This window comes from Tripterygium wilfordii, chromosome 1, assembly GCF_013401445.1.
Source record: "Tripterygium wilfordii isolate XIE 37 chromosome 1, ASM1340144v1, whole genome shotgun sequence".
In the NCBI taxonomy this organism is placed as follows: domain Eukaryota; kingdom Viridiplantae; phylum Streptophyta; class Magnoliopsida; order Celastrales; family Celastraceae; genus Tripterygium; species Tripterygium wilfordii.
Window position 1 is genome coordinate 8,017,124 of NC_052232.1, and position 17,915 is coordinate 8,035,038.

Genomic DNA, 17,915 nt, shown 5'->3' on the forward strand with positions numbered 1-17,915 from the left:
TCCCGAGAGTCTACAATTACCGCGAGCAAACATATAGGAGGGTGTTTTTTCTATGCTACTACTACTTGTACTTGCTCTGCTATTCTGCCCAAGCTTGGCTGAGGAAGGGTTATGAGTCGTAAAACAAAAAAATATGTTGATTCGGGCCGAACATACTTTATGTAAAGTGGCCCCCAATGGCCATATTAGCGATAAAATATAAAATCAAAATAAAAAGTAAGGTCATTCCATTTCGACAAATTAAAGACCCACACCCAAGTTCCATAGTTTTGGATCCGCTATCCCGATCATGATTTTCCTACCCCAGAGGGAAGGGTCCTTCCCTTTTTGATCGATTGTGGGCGAGGAGGGATTCGAACCCACGACACCGTGGTTCATCGCTACGTGCTCTAAAGTATTTTGCATTGAAGATATTTATTTACATATTCTTACATTATTGTTTTTTGAATGTCCCATTTAAAAGCAATTTTAGACAACCCTTTATTCTTGAATATTTTATGGGTTCACTATCCTAGACAAATACGAATTTAGAGAGGGCTACTAGGACCATCTTCTCCCTTCCTCCAAAATAAGTAATATACATATATATTCAAAAAAAAAAAAGAGTTATGTGGTACGAATCACTCCAATCTTTACAATTAACAAATATTATTAAATTGATTTAGACACTAATTAATATAAGTAAAATAATCAAAAAAATTTGTAATATCAACACCAATATCCTCTTATAAGCTTTGATATTGGTGTTGTATATATGTACTTTTGTAGCCAATTTACTTTTTTGACCTAATATTGTATGTGTACTTTACAATTTACATACCTTTAAATTTGAAAAACACTATTGATATAAAAAAATGCACCAATATTATTACTAAATAACTATATGTTTTGTACTATGAAGTTGATTAAGCATATATATGATAGCGCATATATAACATAAATATTTTTTAAGAATTTAAGCATTACATAACATAAAATTATCACAATGATAAAATGTAATTATATTTAAAGACGATAAGTTAATGGAAGAACATGACTTAAAATTAAAAATTTTAAATATAATATTTCAACAATCTGATAAAATGTCTCAATTTAAAACAAATTCATACGTGCATCAATGTGATGAATTGTTTTTGGTATCTTTTATTTTGAATTCATTTCCGGCCAACTCAATCAGTTGTGTTTTAGAGTAAGAACGACCATTACAATAAAATACTAAAGATTCTGTTCATCCAATATGTAGGGTATATATTTATCCCTCTACAAGAGTTCTCTTATGCGCATTTAAAATACGTATCACTTTTTAAAAGTACGGATGAATGAAAATTATGCAATGACAAGTGGTGTCATTGTTTTGGGTCCCACATGTTTTAAATCAATGGTGAAAACATAGATGCGCAAGTTAGGTGCGCATAAGTGAATTCTTCTCCTTCTCTATACCTATTATTTAAAGTGGGACATTAAAGAAAAATTTTTGGCCCCAATTTTTGTTTATTGTTTTAGATTTGATTTTTACTAAAGATATTGAAATAAAATTTACTATATTATTTTTATTTTTTCCTCAAAATAAAACATTCTGAAAAAGATAATTGATCAATCTAAATTAGTAAATTGTAGTTATTTTCGAATTTAAATTTTCATTATAGTTTTATTTGTGAGTAAAAATCATTTCAAGGGGAAAAAAAACCTAGCCATAGCAGCCCAAACCAAAATTCCCTGTTTTGTTGCAGCAAAGAAGCCCAAATCACTCTCTACCGCTCCCCTCTCAACATATTTTCGCCGCCCCACGACTTCTCTCCACCCCTACTGGCTACTACTAACTCCAACCCTCTCTACCTCCGCACTTCCAATCTTCGTCTAGCTTGCGCTTGCTACACATATATTGGTCGCTATTAGTTATCTATACATATAAGCATCCCTTCTGTTGGTGCTGGACTTGGTATTGAACAGTTGGAGATGCAATTGCAAGCTGTTCTGTGATTGGTAATACATGTCCCTGCTGCTTTGTTTTGGCATATCCGAGAATTTGAGTTTTTTCTGTTTTGTTTTTGCTTTTAATAGAGTAATGGTTTTAGATTATCTGGACACCATTCAATATATACTCTGAACAGCAGTAACCTGGGAAATTTTGAATATGAAGTGAAATGGCTGGGAAATCTAATAAAGGGAGGAACCGGAGAGGTTCAAGTGGCTCTGCCAGTAATTATGCGGAACCAGCGGTCTCGTCTGATGCTTCTGCAAAGGATAATGTAAGTGCTTCAGAACCCACCAGCGTTGTTGCTAATGGGGTAGCAGGTGGGGAGGAATCAGTTAATTGCGTACCAGGTGGGGAAGAATCAGCTATTGCAAAGCCTGAAGTGGAAGAGTCGGAAACAACAAATTTGACCAGCCAACCAAAGCAAGGTGCTTTTTAGTTTTTTCTTATGTGTTAATTTCAAGAACTTGATTTAATATTCTTTAGCATATTGGAATTACATTGAACTCTGATTGTTTTTATTAGGAATCTCAAATGTTGGACTTCTTTATAAATCTGTCCACTCTTGGACAATTTTGGAAATCGCCCTCTGATCATAAACTCCAATTCTTTTGTAAACGTAGAAGAACAAAATTATAAGTTTATGTTTTCCTTTGCGGACAGTGATTTAAAATTCGATGTTAAGGGGGTTGGCTAACTGTAATCAAAGTAAAACCATCATGCAAACTTACAACATTAAGTTTTACTGGAGTTTATGGCTGTTATGCAGTTGAGTTTCTTTCTAATTGATTGCTTTTCTGCTGGTTCTTAAGCATTGTTTTTGTGCTTTTGCTGTAGATTTTATATGGCTTTCCTCTCCATGTGCAGGTGATCTTAATCTTTATCCTGTTCCTGTTAAAACACAGATCGGGGAGAAACTTGAGCTACAAGTGAGTTAACTTGATCATTATGAATTGTGAATGTTATTTCGAACCCGTTTAATTTTGAATTGTAGGATACCCTAATTTTGTTTTTCCACTTGTTGACAAAGAATCTTTTTGATGATCCTTTTTTTTTTCTCTATATATTTCATCTAGCCTTCTTGTGTATTCTTGAATTCACTTATGGGTTTTATTTACCATATCAAATTAATTCTTAACGTAGTATAAACTTTCAGTTAAACCCAGGAGATTCAGTAATGGATGTGAGACAGTTCCTTCTTGATGCTCCTGAAACATGTTTTATCACATGCTATGATTTATTCCTGCACACTAAGGATGGTTCAACTCATCATCTAGAAGATTACAATGAAGTTTCTGAAGTAGCTGATATCACAACTGGGGGTTGTTCCTTGGAGATGGTAGCAGGTATAGTAATTCTACTCGCTTTTTGTTACGCAAAATCTGTTTCTGGTTTCTTACATGGTAACATGTTGTGCAGTACTTTATGATGATAGATCTATCCGGGCTCATGTTCATCGCACAAGAGAATTGCTCTCGCTTTCCACAGTTCATGCCTCACTATCGACATCACTTGCATTGCAGTATGAGACGTTGCTAAATAAAAGTCCAACTTCAGGTTATTTGGATCTGGGCAGGCTACTGTACTTCTTTCATATTTAATTTTCGTTTTGGGATGTGCGGAACCAACATTGTTTGTGGATTTATTGTTTTCCAGATGCCGTTAGAACAGAGGTCCCAGAGCTTGATGGCCTGGGCTTCATGGAAGATGTTTCTGGTTCACTTGGTAAATTGCTATCATCTTCTTCAAAAGATATCAATTCTGCGGAGAGTATTGTATTTTCATCCTTCAATCCTCCTCCAAGCTATCGAAGGTTTGCCTCCTTGTCACCTCTTTTGAACTAATTTGATTAAAAACAAGTTCACTTGTTGTGAAATCAGAATTTCCAACACACTTGGTGTTTTTATCTGCCTCAGGCTTGTTGGGGATTTGATATATCTGGATGTGGTAACATTGGAGGGCAACAAATATTGTATCACAGGATCAACAGAATTATTTTATGTCAATTCAAGCACAGGGAATGTCCTTGACCCAAGGCCTAGTAAAGCTACACATGAGGCAACCACATTGATAGGGCTCTTGCAAAAGATCAGCCCTAAGTTCAAAAAAGGTATGGGGACGATATAAGCTTTCCATAACTTCATCATTTATTGTAAATTTTAATCTAACTTCCTTTGTTTGCTTTTTTAGAATAAAGTACTAACTTTTTTCTCCTGCTTTCTTATTATGAAGCTTTCCGTGAAATTCTGGAGAAGAAAGGCTCTGCCCATCCTTTTGAAAATGTTCAATCTCTGTTACCACCAAACTCATGGCTGGGACTGTATCCACTTCCTGGTAAATGTAATTTTGTCACAATAATTTGGTGTTATTTAATTGATACAATTTAGAATTTTGAAGATGTGGAAGCACTTATACAGGGAAATGTTGGAGGTTTTAGAAACCGTGTTTCTTTTCTTTGAAGCCAGTTTTCTATCCATTTTGGTTCAACAGTTCTCCATCCTTTCCCTCTTGCAAAACAACTTCTGCAGCTTTATGCCAATATGCCATTACCTTTGAGATTGGGCCACTAGAAAAACGTGATGATCTTATGGCATGTTTAGTTGGCAGCCATAGAATGCCTTGGTCAAATTTGAAAATTTTCCCCATATGGTTGGTAAAGTTTACTACTCATGCAACTTCATTATTTGTGGAAGAGATTTTACAAAGGTCTTGACATTATTCTCGAGGTAGGAAGCGAAGTGCCAGAATGCCACTTTCCTCTATCAACCTCGTCCTTTGTTCTGATTCTTTCCTTTATGTCCTAACCTTTTTCTATTTCCAAGTTCCATTTAGCCCACCTTTCTGCCAAAAAGAGTAGAGGAGCTCTCTGCTTTTCAAGAGAAGTTATTAATGTTATCTATACTGCCTATGTCTTACAATCTTGTTTACCCAGATGAGTTCTTTCCTAGGTAGAGAGTAGCGGATCCTCCCCTGCAATTGCGTGATGTATAATTCAGGGATGAAGTTAACTTCGTGATATTAGCTTTAGCACCTTTCAAGTTGTTTGCTTAAATTTATTCTCTGGTTCATTTGTCGTTAATTACTGGTTGCATACCTTCGCCAAGGGGGTAATGGAATGATCATTATTGCTTACTCTTGAAAAAGTGGAGAACTGAGGGTTACGCTGATTTTTTGTTTTCCTTACATTTGAATGGTCACTATGGTGCTTTATCTTCAGATCATAAACGTGACACAGCCAGAGCGGAGAATGCACTGAATCTTTCATATGGTAGTGAGCTGATTGGTATGCAAAGAGATTGGAATGAGGAATTGCAAGCTTGTCGGGATTTTCCTCACACAACTCCTCAAGAAAGGTTTGTATTAGTTTTAGATATCACTTCAATAAACTTGTTGCCTTAAATTATTATTATTTTTTTTAAAAATTCTGATTTTCGGTTTGAGTGCTGCACGGGCTCATGGAGAGATTATTTTTTTCAGGATTTTGAGGGATAGGGCTCTCTACAAGGTCACTTCCGACTTTGTTGATGCAGCAATAGGTGGTGCTATTGGAGTCATCAGCAGATGCATACCCCCAATAAATCCAACAGATCCAGAGTGTTTTCACATGTTGGTGGAACTTGAAAATTCTTCTATAACTTTCTCATATGCAAATATCCTTTCCTGGATTAGGTTTCTTTAACATATTTCTTAGAAAAAATAGTGTATATTCTTCCTTTTGTTTCTAATAAAATGCGTATACTATTGTCTGTCTTTAATTGGTAAATGTGTATCTTTTTTACTTCAATGTTTCTGACATAATTCTCACCGTCTCTTAGACTTGTTTGCACCTGTTCAGTATATTTACTTTCTTGTTCCTACAAACATATTTTGTTGCATAAATGAATTTAAAAGTCTATCTCTTGCAGTTTGGCTTTCCTTTGGAGCAACTCCTCTGAGGCCAAATTGATTGATGAACACTTTTGCACTTTGCCAATGTGGAAAAATTGTAACTTTTGGCAGTTTGATCGATATTGGTTATTTTCTCAATGGTTTAGGCTACACTTTCGTTTTAGTATGTGATAAAATAATAAAGGAAATTAAAGGGAACCAAGGGAATGCCACTACTACATCGAGTACTTTAAGCTCATTTACAACTGACCAAAAGCTTACTATCCCAAATTACACTAATTGTTCGTACTTGTATATGACTTTTATACAGGCGAGCATGTGGGCTAGTGATAGAGTTGTAGGGGTGCAACCTAGAAATCAGAGACTCATAGGTTCAGTTCCTGAAAATAGCCTCTTCACATATTATGTGGGGGTAAGGTCTGCGGACATCCTGCTTGTCCATGACCTTGCCTACTGTGAGAGCCTTGTGCACGAGAGTTTTTTTTTTTTTACCTATATGATATTTCATGGTGTCTGCTGCGTTTACTTTTATACTAGTTAAAACCTACTGCTGCTTAACGTCTGTGTTTCGGCTCTTAGGTATGTTCAGAACAATATATTCTTCAGTTTTGCTGTGGATGGGGACCTTGAGCAGCTACCCAAGAGACATGCATCAGACATTAATTCAAAGACCGAGAGCTGTTGTTCATCTTTTAAGTCATCTGAAAAGGGTTCCAAGAATTTGTTTCAAGGTAACAATGAAATTCCCAATGGGGAAAAATGTGACAAATCAACTGGAGTGGAATGTGTGGAGGAGGTGTCTCCTCAATCTTCTGCCGAGACACCAGTGATGGAGAGTGAGCAGGCGACGTATGCTTCTGCAAACAATGATCTAAAAGGCACGAAAGCATTCCAGGAAGCTGATGTAGCTGGAATTTATAATCTTGCCATGGCCATAATTGATTACAGGGGTCATAGAGTGGTAGCTCAGGTATGTATCATAGATGCAATCATGCCGTAAAAGAACAAATTATTGAACAACTGAGGAAGACACTATTGTGAAATGTTTCCCTTGTTGTTTAGTTTCTGGACTCTATTGTTGGGTTGCAGATTTTTGTTACCCATTTTCATCATCACTTTTTTTTTCTGCAATTGGTCATTTCTTGCACATTCTATCCCCTGATATTTTTGTTCTTTTAATGCGTTTGTTTGCTCATGCTTGCTATTGTTATGAAAATTCTTGTCATGAGGTCATATTATAGGCCAAATTGCTTGTTTTGTTACTTTACAATGTTGTCGATTTGACTTCTCTCTTAAGTTGAGAAAATCTGTCTATGCTTGGTAGCCTAGAGTGTTTCTGGTTGTCCTGTCTTTGTGTCCCTATGCTATTTTGATGCTTTTCTTATGTTATGTTTTATGCTTATGTAGAGTGTTCTACCTGGTATCCTTCAAGGTGACAAGTCAGACTCCCTTCTTTATGGTTCTGTTGACAATGGCAAGAAAATATGTTGGAATGAAGACTTTCATTCGAAGGTGAGGAGCATATGGAATTTGTTTACAATGTTGGCTTACCCACTGAAATAATTTAATGCTCTGTGCCCTCATTTATCTTAGGTACTAGAGGCTGCAAAAAGCCTTCATTTGAAGGAGCACACAGTCCTTGATGGATCTGGGAGTGTTCACAAATTAGCTGCACCAGTGGAATCCAAAGGTATTGTTGGAAGTGATGACAGGTGAGTCAATTCCTTTTAATCAGTTTGTTAGCTTTAAAATCTCTCTCATTACTCATCCCCTTTTCAGCTACTAGGTGTGATTGTATCCTCTTGGCTAATAAGGAAATTGCTTGAGTTTTACCATTCTGGAATATATGTGTTTCATCTACTGCATTAGTTGCTAAAAAAATGTTGAATTTATTAAAGGATACCTTTGAGCATGGCAGTTAATTGTCAGAGGTTGACATTATCTTTGCTAACACAAGTTTCATGTTCTTAGATGACTAATTGAGTTTTTAGACTCCACATCTATGAAATGTGCTTAATGAATTTATGTAAACTTTGTATGACTGTGTCGAGCTTTCTCATATGCCCATTCTCTCATCTAGGCATTATCTTCTGGATCTGATGAGAGTGACTCCTCGGGATGCTAACTATACTGGGCCTGGCTTTCGTTGTTGTATCTTAAGACCAGAGCTAGTCACTGCGTTTTGCCAGGTATGCTCTTCTTTTCTTCTAGTGTCATCTTTGGACTGGTTTAAGATTTTATGTTTCTTATGGTATTGATGTGATGGGACAAGGCTGAAGCTGAGAAGATATCAAAACGCACATCTGAAGCAGAGGGAGCATCTGTTGTGGCCTCTGATTCTTCAAAAGTTGCTGGTGTTGATGAAGAGGTAGAAGCTGAGGTTATTGGAGCTACGTCTGACAACAATGGTCAGGTATGCAGCATTTCTTGCTTTAAATTGGAACATCCATCCTTTTAGCAGGAATTTTGGGTTTCCTAAAATACTTAGCAGGAACTTTATGTGCTGATGTCTGACTTGCAAGGTTTGGACTCTAGAGTGTTTCTCTTTTATATCTTATTATTTTTGCGCATGTACAGATTCATTTAGTTCCCGTGATGGTCTAAGTTATAGTAAGCAATCTTGTTTCTCGAGGCCACATGTGGCATGACATGGTACATGTCCAAGCTCTTGAGTTGGAGATGTGGTTTTATACTGGATGTCGTTAGTTGAAAAGGATAAGGACTACTTATTTTTTTCCCAGTTTGAATTCATTATGTGATAGCTGTCATGTTTCTTGCTTGTATTTCTAAAATACAGTTTTTCATTTTCCATATTTGCCCTGCTCTTTTTTCCCAATTTGCTTCAAAGCTTTCTCTGGCTTTCTTTCTTTCTGTTTATCTTGTTTTTGGCTTTATCTTGTATCTTCTAAAGGGTGAACCTTGGCCTACTGCTAAAGTTGCTATGACACAACCTAGAGGAAACAGCCTCTCTGCGTTGCAGTGTAAGGCTGCATATATTTGCTTTTCTCTAGACCCACCTCTGTTGCGAGAGTCTTGTGTATGGGACTTCTGTAACCTTTTAAAGCTTTCTCTTGCTTTTCGTATGTGCATTTTGCATCCATCTATAGTAAATTTTTACAATTGAAAACCGCAAATCACAACTGATGATTGAGTTGCCTTACGTGTCATGATGAGGATGACTTACTTAAATTTCCAAGTGCTTATTGGTGCCCATAGTTTGAAGAATCATTTTAATATTCCTGACTTTCTCATATTAGTGCTGCAAAGTAAAGGTTAGAGGGATATCCTGTAAGTATGTGGCTGGTTTAAATTACTGAAGCTAGTAATGCAACTTGTATTTTTTTTCAATGTGTGAATTATTTTTATTTTTCAAGGGCTTTTCTGTTTAGAATATTATAGGAACATCATTATTCTCTCCTAGCACAAAAATAATTTGGGTTTACATGATCCTTTGATTCGCATTTTTCTGCAGAAGGTAATCGAAGAAGGGAAGAGTGAGGCAGTTGAAGAATCTACTTCTGATCATGTTGGAAGTCTTGAATCATGCAAACAAATAAGTTTTAACCCTAATGTTTTCACCGAGTTTAAGTTGGCTGACAGTCAAGAGGTAAACTCAATTTTCTGGTTTTCTTGTCCTGTTTATGTCCACCAAAATTCATGGTATTGAGATACATTTTATTTGGTGCTTTCCTCTGCCATTGATCAGGAGATAGCTGCAGATGAAGAGAATGTGAGGAGAGCTAGTACACATCTGGCAAGTGTTGTGCTTCCAAAGTTTATACAAGATCTTTGCACGCTTGAAGTTTCACCTATGGATGGTCAAACATTAACCGATGCTCTCCATGCTCATGGAATTAATGTCCGCTACATCGCAAAAGTAAGATTTTGTTGTCCAGCAAATGCTCTATTTTGCTGTTAAACATCTTGCCTTAGAATAGTTTCTCTTAGGTTAGCCAATATTCATATCCCACTTCAAATTTGTGGACGGTGAGTCATAGTCACAATCTTTCATGAATTTTCCTGCGTTAAAAATCATTGCCATTAACAGAGTATTTCTGCAGGTAGCTGAAGGGACCAAGCACTTTCCTCATCTATGGGATCTTTGTTCTAATGAGATTGTTGTTAGGTCGGCGAAGCACTTCCTTAAGGTGACCGACCTTATTTCCTATTTAAATTTCCATATGGACTATGGAGGCTCTCTTTACAGGCGAACATGTGGCCATTGATAGAGTTGCAGGGGTGCAGCCTAGAGGTCATAGGTTCAATTCTTGGAGACATTCTCTCCACATTATTTGGGGGTAAGGTTTGTGTCCATCCTGCTTGTCCCCGACCCTGCCCACTGAGGGAGCCTTGTGCACTTGAGTAGTTTACCTTATGGCAGCTCTCTTTTTCTAGTTTCATGTGACATGTTAGTGATGGGATTTTCTGCTATCTAATTATCTTTTGATGTGGATCTGGGTGTTGTTTGTGGGGGTGGGGTTGGAGTTCTTGATATTGACCATGTGGTACTGTTTATATTGTCCTCTCGATGCTTGATAATTCATCCGGGATTCCCATATTATTAAGGAGTTCTTGTTTCTAGTTTCATAAGTTTGATTTGGTTCTTGTCTGAATATGTAAACCAAACATGCACCTATTTTTCCCCATACTATCACTATTCAAACTGCATTGATACTCCCTCACTGAGAGTGAGGGACCTAATGCGGAAAGTATATTTTGAAGATACTTGAAATGGACATGTGGTCCCGAGGTAGAGTTGCAGGGGTGCAATCTAGAGCTCACAACCTTTTTGTATCACACACAAACATCCCCAGGGTAACTCTTTCTATCTCCCTTGCGCACCTCACGAACAAAGCCAGACCTGGAAAATAAGAAAAAGAAAAGAAAAATGGAACGGGAGAAAAAAATTTAATGTTGCGGAATGGACATTTACTGATACCTTGACCTTAGGTACACCCTCAAAGATCTCTGAATTATTGTCATTGGTGAATACGGTCTTGATGCAGAAGACTCTGCATTGCAGTTCACAGTTTGGATCTTTAAATTTAATTTGAAGCATCTTGTGCTAGCTTTAAAAATATTATAATGCACAAAGATGAGCTGAGATATCTTTTGGAGCTAGTTTTTGGTGTTAAAGACTACTCAAACTGTTACGCTATCCTGTTTATGTCCTCAAATTAACTTAAATAAGAAGGAATTTGGTCAACTATTTATTGAATGTTCACGCATGAACATTTTTGTTTATAAAAAAAAAGGATTTTTGATGGATTGAGCCTGTGAAATTTCTTGTTCATAGCAGCTCTTGTGCTTGGCGGGTGTGTCTAGTTTTAGAAATTCCATATAAGACAGAACACAACAACAAACTAATATTTTTAATAGCTAAAGTAGTATATGGTTTTCTTCGTTTGTTTAATATGTAGCATCTCTAGTCACTCTATCTGTCATGGTAAAATGTGTCCTTTAAACTTTTGTCATGCAGTGAGTGGTTTGAACCTTTCCTTTTGGCACAGGATGTTCTAAGGGATACGGAGGATCATGATCTTGGGCCTGCGATCTCTCATTTTTTCAACTGTTTATTTGGACATTGTCAAGCTGGTTCGATAAACTGTATCCAGCCAAGATCCCAAAAGAAAGTATGTTCTTGCACGGATGAAGTCATTTGAATTTTTGTTATTTCTCTGCTCACAGTGTCTTGGTTTTCAATTTTGTCTACAAATTCTTCAGGTGATGCAGGCTAATTTTGATTTTGTAGGAAATGAATTAGAGTATATCCAAAACTTGACATATGTTAATAATAAAGAAATTGTTGAATTACTCCTCATCTGCCATTTTAATGAATAATTTTGTCTACTGGCAGTACCCCTTGAGAAGCAGCTTTTACTCACTGTTAACTTTTACAGGACCAACCAGGCCATCAATCTTCAGGCAAGTCTTCCAGGGGACACACAAGGGGGAAAACAGGTGCAGCTGTGAGGAAGAATCTATCTTCATACGTGAATGTTAGCTCAGAATCTCTCTGGTCTGACATTAAAGAATTCGCAAAAGCGAAATATCAGGTATTTCTCACCATTGACTTAAAGCAGTTGCCCACGAGAACCATTACATTGTTTAAAGTTGGATTTACATGAAGTTCAATACTTAGTTTGCTCCTCATGAGAGGAGGGACGAGAAAAGTAGTGCCTTCAAATCCTGACTACTTTGTCTGGTCCTGTGGAAAGATACGAACAAAAGAGTGTGGAGGAGTAGGATCCTCAATTCAGAATCATTCTTGTGTTTTTGTTGAGGGGAAAATTTGATGTAAATGAGAATATGTAATGTTGGATGTAATTGACACTTCTTGTTTTAGATGACTTGGGTATTGAGAATGTTTTGAAATGACATATAGCATGTCATTTGTGGCCAATGCACCACAATGGTCCACAGTGAGCTAGATTGGAATTTCCTCCATTTAACATCAAAGCAACTTTTCCATGATTTTTCTTCTCTTCTCTACTTATACCTGAGTTAACCAGTTCTGGTTCTTTTGATGAATTCCCCCTTTTTTTAATGTAATCGTTACTTGTTTATTTTTGACCTGTGTTAAAAACAAGTCCCATTGACTCACATGTTTTTTGTGATTTATTCAAACTTGTTCTGAATTTGCTATGCAATCTACTGTCTGCTATGTTTTCTAGCATGTTGTGGAACTGAATGATTGCTTATTATACTACTTGACTAAGGATTTCCTTGATATAGTTTGATTTGCCAGAGGATGCTAAATCACGGGTGAAGAAAGTTTCAGTGATACGCAACCTTTGCCAGAAGGTAAATATGAGATCATTTCTCATCCTATTGATTTTAGCTCTCATTTGCAAATGTATTATGTCTCACACTCAATTAGTGAAAATTCACCATCTGAATAACCCTAGCTTCTGCTGAATGCTTTATTTCATCTTTCTTGCTCCTCGTGCTTGTGCAGCTTTTGATGTCTTCAGCTATTCCTTGGATGATTGGACTTGATCACCTTAAAAATTATACTGCTTTGACCTTCTTGCTGCATGATTATTTGTTCTCAAGTTTACTGTTTAATTTTTTTCTGTAGTAATGTAAGATGGATTGGACATGTTTACAGTGTAGTCTTATAGTGAAACGAATGGCATAAGAGAATCCACGTCATAGACTCCAACTAGTATTTTCTTATGGAGTCATGTAGGAACCCCAAATTGTTAGAGACTAGGATTCTGATGATGATGATGATCATGGACTGAAGCTATTGGTGGTATTATATTCTGCCATCCACTTAGTTTGATTTTTATTTTCCTCGACATTATCTTTGGATATCTATATTCTATGGTTGTGTCGCAAGTCGTCTTACATTTATCTTATGACATGGCATTTTCATGAAAAGTTTCTTTTCACTTGATCAACAGTACAAGTACAGAACTTGCATGAGTTTAGCAGTAATAATTCTAACCTAAACTTATCTCCCTGTCCAAGTTCTTACTGAAAGGTCGGTTTGAGATCCTGGAAACAGTTGTAATCTTGCTGAAATCTGCTGTAATAAGTGTGCACAATTGCCCTCTACGTTTTTCCTCCCCACCCCCGCCTCCCTCACCCTTTTAGAATAGAATGGTGCGAGAAATCGTATGCACCATTTGTTTCAGGATCTTCAGTAAGGTTTTACGATCAATGCCTGAGGAAATGTTTAGTCCTTAATATTCAATTTATAACCTATAAACTATAAATAACTATCTATGTTAATGTTTACTGTGCATACTTAGCTGTACGTATCTTTGATGTATGTGCTTCTGCAACTTTAGTTAGGAACTCCATTGTGGAGTACATCAATAAGCTATACTCTAACGTGGTTCCCCTTACAGATGGGCATAAGCATTGCGGCGCACAAATATGATCTTAACGCTCCAACACCTTTCCAAACGTCGGATATCTTGAATCTTCAACCTGTGGTGAAGCATTCTATTCCAGTATGCTCAGAAGCTAAGGATCTTGTGGAAACGGGAAAAGTCCAATTGGCTGAGGTATGTGCTGAGGCTTCCTTACTATTCTATAACATTAGTAAGATATGTTTGATTCAGCGATTATAAGCTCCAGTGGATTTGCCAACCAAACACCTGTAAAGCTTTAAGCTGACAATAAAAAGCACTCTTGACAAGAGCTCATTTTAGCTTATAAGTTCATGAAGTTTGTGTTTCTAGTAATATTCCAGCTTATAAGTTATTTCCAGTTTCACATTGACCAGTCCCCTTTCAAACTATATACACACCCTAAGTTACAATGGCTGTGAACTGTCAATCCAATAATATATTTGAAGCTAGTTGTTTTTCAGCTCCTTGTTTTCAAATCAGTAGTTTTTGTGATATTCATCCATACATTTTCATTTCAGGGTATGCTTAGCGAGGCCTACACATTATTTTCCGAGGCATTTTCAATACTTCAACAGGTAAGTTATTTTCTTGGCTTAGCCTTATGAAAATTATGTGGTGTATATTACATCGTTCTTTATAATGGATTTTAGGTGACGGGGCCTATGCATAGAGAGGTTGCTAATTGCTGTCGGTAGGCATCTAAACCCAACCACCATCCATCTTCGTGGTTCTTCTCTGTTTTTAGTTGGTGGCATTTAAGTTGTCATAGTTAGCTTTCAGCTTCTTATGCTTGGGTAGTTCAAACAATGAAGCATCACATTTCAATGGAGAGGCTAAATAAATTTTATTTCATTATTTTAACTCATGAATTAATTGTGAGTCCATGTGCATAATGTTACTATGCTTCAGTGCAACTATATTCAATTTATATACTTTTTATTCTTCCAAATTGCTTGAAGTTCAACATTTAAAATAGTGCTCATGACGATGACTGTTGAACTCATCTCAAGGTTCCTTTTGTCAAAATTTCAGGTATCTCGCCATGGTTTTGTATCACGCAGGAGACATGGCTGGGGCGATAATGCAACAGCACAAGGAACTGATTATAAATGAGCGATGCTTGGGATTGGACCATCCTGATACTGCTCACAGGCATCATTTTTGCTCTTCTATTCATGTCAATGCCATTTAATATGATATTTCCTACACAATTGTTGCTCATTCATGATGTTTTCTACACAGCATTTAATGTTGAATACTTTTATCTCAAATCAATACCAAAGAAATTGAGCCTTACTCAACAATATTATGAATTAAGAAAAAGGAGCTGATATGATTTTAGCATAACTATTGTAGATTATTGCAAACCGATCTTTCCGGTATTTTTTCTTTGACAAGTTATAGGATTATATTCTTAATTTTTTGGGAGGGGTGAATCGAACCTTGCACCTTGTAAAAGGCTCCAGTGAGACTTGAAGGCTTATTACTCAAGATGTAGCCTAATCAGTGTTTGTTGTGGTATCATTTGGTATCTTTTGTGTTTTCTTTTCTTGAGGTCTGTCAATTTGTAGCCGTGTTCTCTCAGGGTTGCACTATCTTTGTGCCCCTTAAATAAAGTTGTTTTGCATTCCTGTCAAAACAATAATAGATAGATATATAAAGTTCTCTTGCATCCAAATTTTTTCTTTCTTATTTGATTTGTTTATGAACTCGTAACTGTCCCTGTTATGATTACCTATCACAAACCATAAACAACTTCATCACTCGTTACTAACCATTGAGTGCCCCTGATTCCGGCTCTTATTTGTGTTAGTTGAGCCCTAATTTGAGGAATCACCCCTTGATTGGGTGGTAGAACTCCCACATCATTGGTCCATGTGGCCAAAGTTCGAAGTCCCAACCCCATGCCCCGGCTTATAAAAAACCCTGGAATTTAATGCACTGGCTGCACTAATCTACAACTTCGAAAACCCCTCTTTTTAAATTTTTGCCCTTTTCAATTATCCTAAAATTGCTTCTTTTGTTTTTTATCTTCCATTCGATTTTGGCCAAAAAAAAGTACTATAAAAAGATCTGGGCAGCAGAAATAGAAGAAAACTTGGGCAGTTTATCCTGCCCTACCAGTTACTTCTTTCCTTTATATCTTCTCTTTGATTTTGTAACCACAAAAATAGAGGGAAAAGCCTTCATTCTCTATCTGACAAGTAATGATCCTAACCCTGAGTTCATGTCTCCTATATTACTCTCTTGCAAAATTGTTTGCTCACTTGTTTTGCGTTTTTTGTGATGCAGCTACGGGAATATGGCTCTATTCTATCATGGACTAAACCAAACAGAACTTGCACTACGGCATATGTCTCGCGCATTGCTCTTACTAAGTTTATCGTCAGGTCCAGATCACCCAGATATAGCTGCAACTTTCATAAATGTTGCAATGATGTATCAGGATATTAGTAAGATGGACACAGCTCTTCGTTATCTGCAAGAGGCTTTGAAAAAGAACGAGAGGCTTCTCGGTGAAGAGCACATTCAAACTGCTGTGTGCTATCATGCTCTTGCCATTTCCTTCAACTGCATGGGTGCCTTCAAGCTCTCTCACCAGGCATGTATTATCTTGCAAAATTTTGTTGCAGCCTTACTGGTTGCCCTACTGAATAATTACTGATTGCGACGTCTTCACTGCAGCATGAAAAGAAGACGTACGATATACTTGTCAAGCAGCTTGGTGAGGAGGATTCGAGGACGAGGGATTCACAGAACTGGATGAAGACATTTAAGATGCGCGAACTTCAGGTAAGTGCATGGCTTGTTAAATGTTCTTCTGCTTTGTTTTTCTTTTTCTTTTTTTTTTTAATTTGGATTCCCTGAGTTTGCAATCTTATATTAACAGATGAATGCACAGAAGCAGAAAGGTCAGGTTTTGAATGCAGCTTCTGCTCAGAAGGCTATTGATATCTTAAAGGTAATTTTGGAGCCCCATTTTTTCACTTTCGTTAGAATAACAAGTCGGTGATGACATTTGCTTTGCATAGCCAGGCCCATCCTGACCTGATACATGCATTCCAAGCCGCTGCTGGAGGATCTGCTAGTTCCAGTGCTTCTGTCAACAAATCTCGTAATGCGGCAATAATTGGTGACAACCTTCCAAGAGCCAAGGGAGTTGATGAAAGGGCAGCTCGTGCAGTAGCAGAAGTTAGGAAGAAAGCAGCAGCAAGGGGCCTCTTGATTCGTCCTCACGGTGTACCTGTTCAAGCTTTGCCTCCACTTACTCAGCTTCTTAACATCATCAACTCAGGGATGGTCCCTGATGCAGTTGAGAAAGAGGAAACAAATGTGTTACAGAAGGAAGGCACTAACGAGTCAAATGGCTCTGCTGACACCAAAAATGATCAATCAACAACAGGGCAACAAGATCAGTCCCCTGTTGGATTAGGTAAAGGCCTGGCTTCTCTGGAACCTAAAAAACAAAAGGCTAAACCTACGGCTTCATCATGAAAGTTGAGTGTGAGATATAATTTATTTGGCAACACCACCTGGATTTTTTTTGCTGTATGAGTTGATATATGACAAACCGTCTATATCTTTTTTTTTTCTTTTGCCAAACATTATTGCTTATGAATTATACTTTGACAAGTGCACATGGCCAAGGAATGTATGTACATACAGATTAATGCTCGTCATTGAGTTCTAGGGTGATGCGATTTCTCATTATTTAATGAAACGTCAATTATGTTTATTATTGGAAATTTGTTTCATGTTATTATAGTGATTGTCTGCCATGTGAGAAGCTGTTCTGAACCGGTGGTTTGCTTCCCTTGTTTTGTCATGTCATCAACTGCTTTTCTTGTTAAGGTCATACATGAATGACTGAATTTCGTTGCCTGCTTTTACTTTGGGTAGGCTATTATGGTTGGTATCGGAGTTGAGGTCCTAGGACGGTAGGTGTGGGACTCACGAGAACGTGAGCCCTTAAGGGGAGATTGTAGATCCGGATTTGAGTTGGCACAGCCAAAAGTCTCTGTAATATCAAGGTTTGATGGTGTTGAGCTATCGAGTGGTGAAGGAGTCCAATGATCTAAATCTCGCATTGCTTTGAAATACATAATATAATAGGTCAAACTTTCAAATTAGTCAGAAGTGTTTTTACTGGACTCAAACTAATATGAGTTCGTGTTGGGTTTTGGAAA

At 37.1% G+C, this 17,915-nt stretch overlaps 1 protein-coding gene across 2 annotated transcripts; it reads left to right on the top strand.

Moving 5' to 3' along the window:
- The first annotated feature begins 1,699 nt into the window (after window positions 1–1,699).
- LOC119998271 (clustered mitochondria protein-like) lies at window positions 1,700–17,474 on the top strand. 2 transcript variants are annotated; one of them, XM_038845565.1, is made up of 29 exons: window positions 1,700–1,983; window positions 2,141–2,403; window positions 2,843–2,904; window positions 3,132–3,321; window positions 3,395–3,532; window positions 3,632–3,788; window positions 3,892–4,085; window positions 4,208–4,309; window positions 5,193–5,328; window positions 5,453–5,581; window positions 6,443–6,833; window positions 7,271–7,375; window positions 7,457–7,575; window positions 7,944–8,052; window positions 8,136–8,276; window positions 9,336–9,470; window positions 9,570–9,740; window positions 9,925–10,011; window positions 11,374–11,496; window positions 11,764–11,919; window positions 12,599–12,667; window positions 13,723–13,881; window positions 14,247–14,303; window positions 14,379–14,419; window positions 14,761–14,880; window positions 16,021–16,330; window positions 16,414–16,521; window positions 16,619–16,690; window positions 16,765–17,223. In XM_038845565.1, the coding sequence occupies exons 2-29, from the start codon at window positions 2,145–2,147 to the stop codon at window positions 17,221–17,223; spliced, it is 4,299 nt and encodes a 1,432-aa protein (XP_038701493.1). In that variant the 5' UTR covers window positions 1,700–1,983; window positions 2,141–2,144. The 2 variants fall into 2 exon arrangements, with proteins under 2 accessions (XP_038701493.1, XP_038701485.1); XM_038845557.1 differs by having other exon boundaries at window positions 1,701–1,983; window positions 4,208–4,315; window positions 16,765–17,474.
- The last annotated feature ends 441 nt before the right edge of the window (window positions 17,475–17,915 follow it).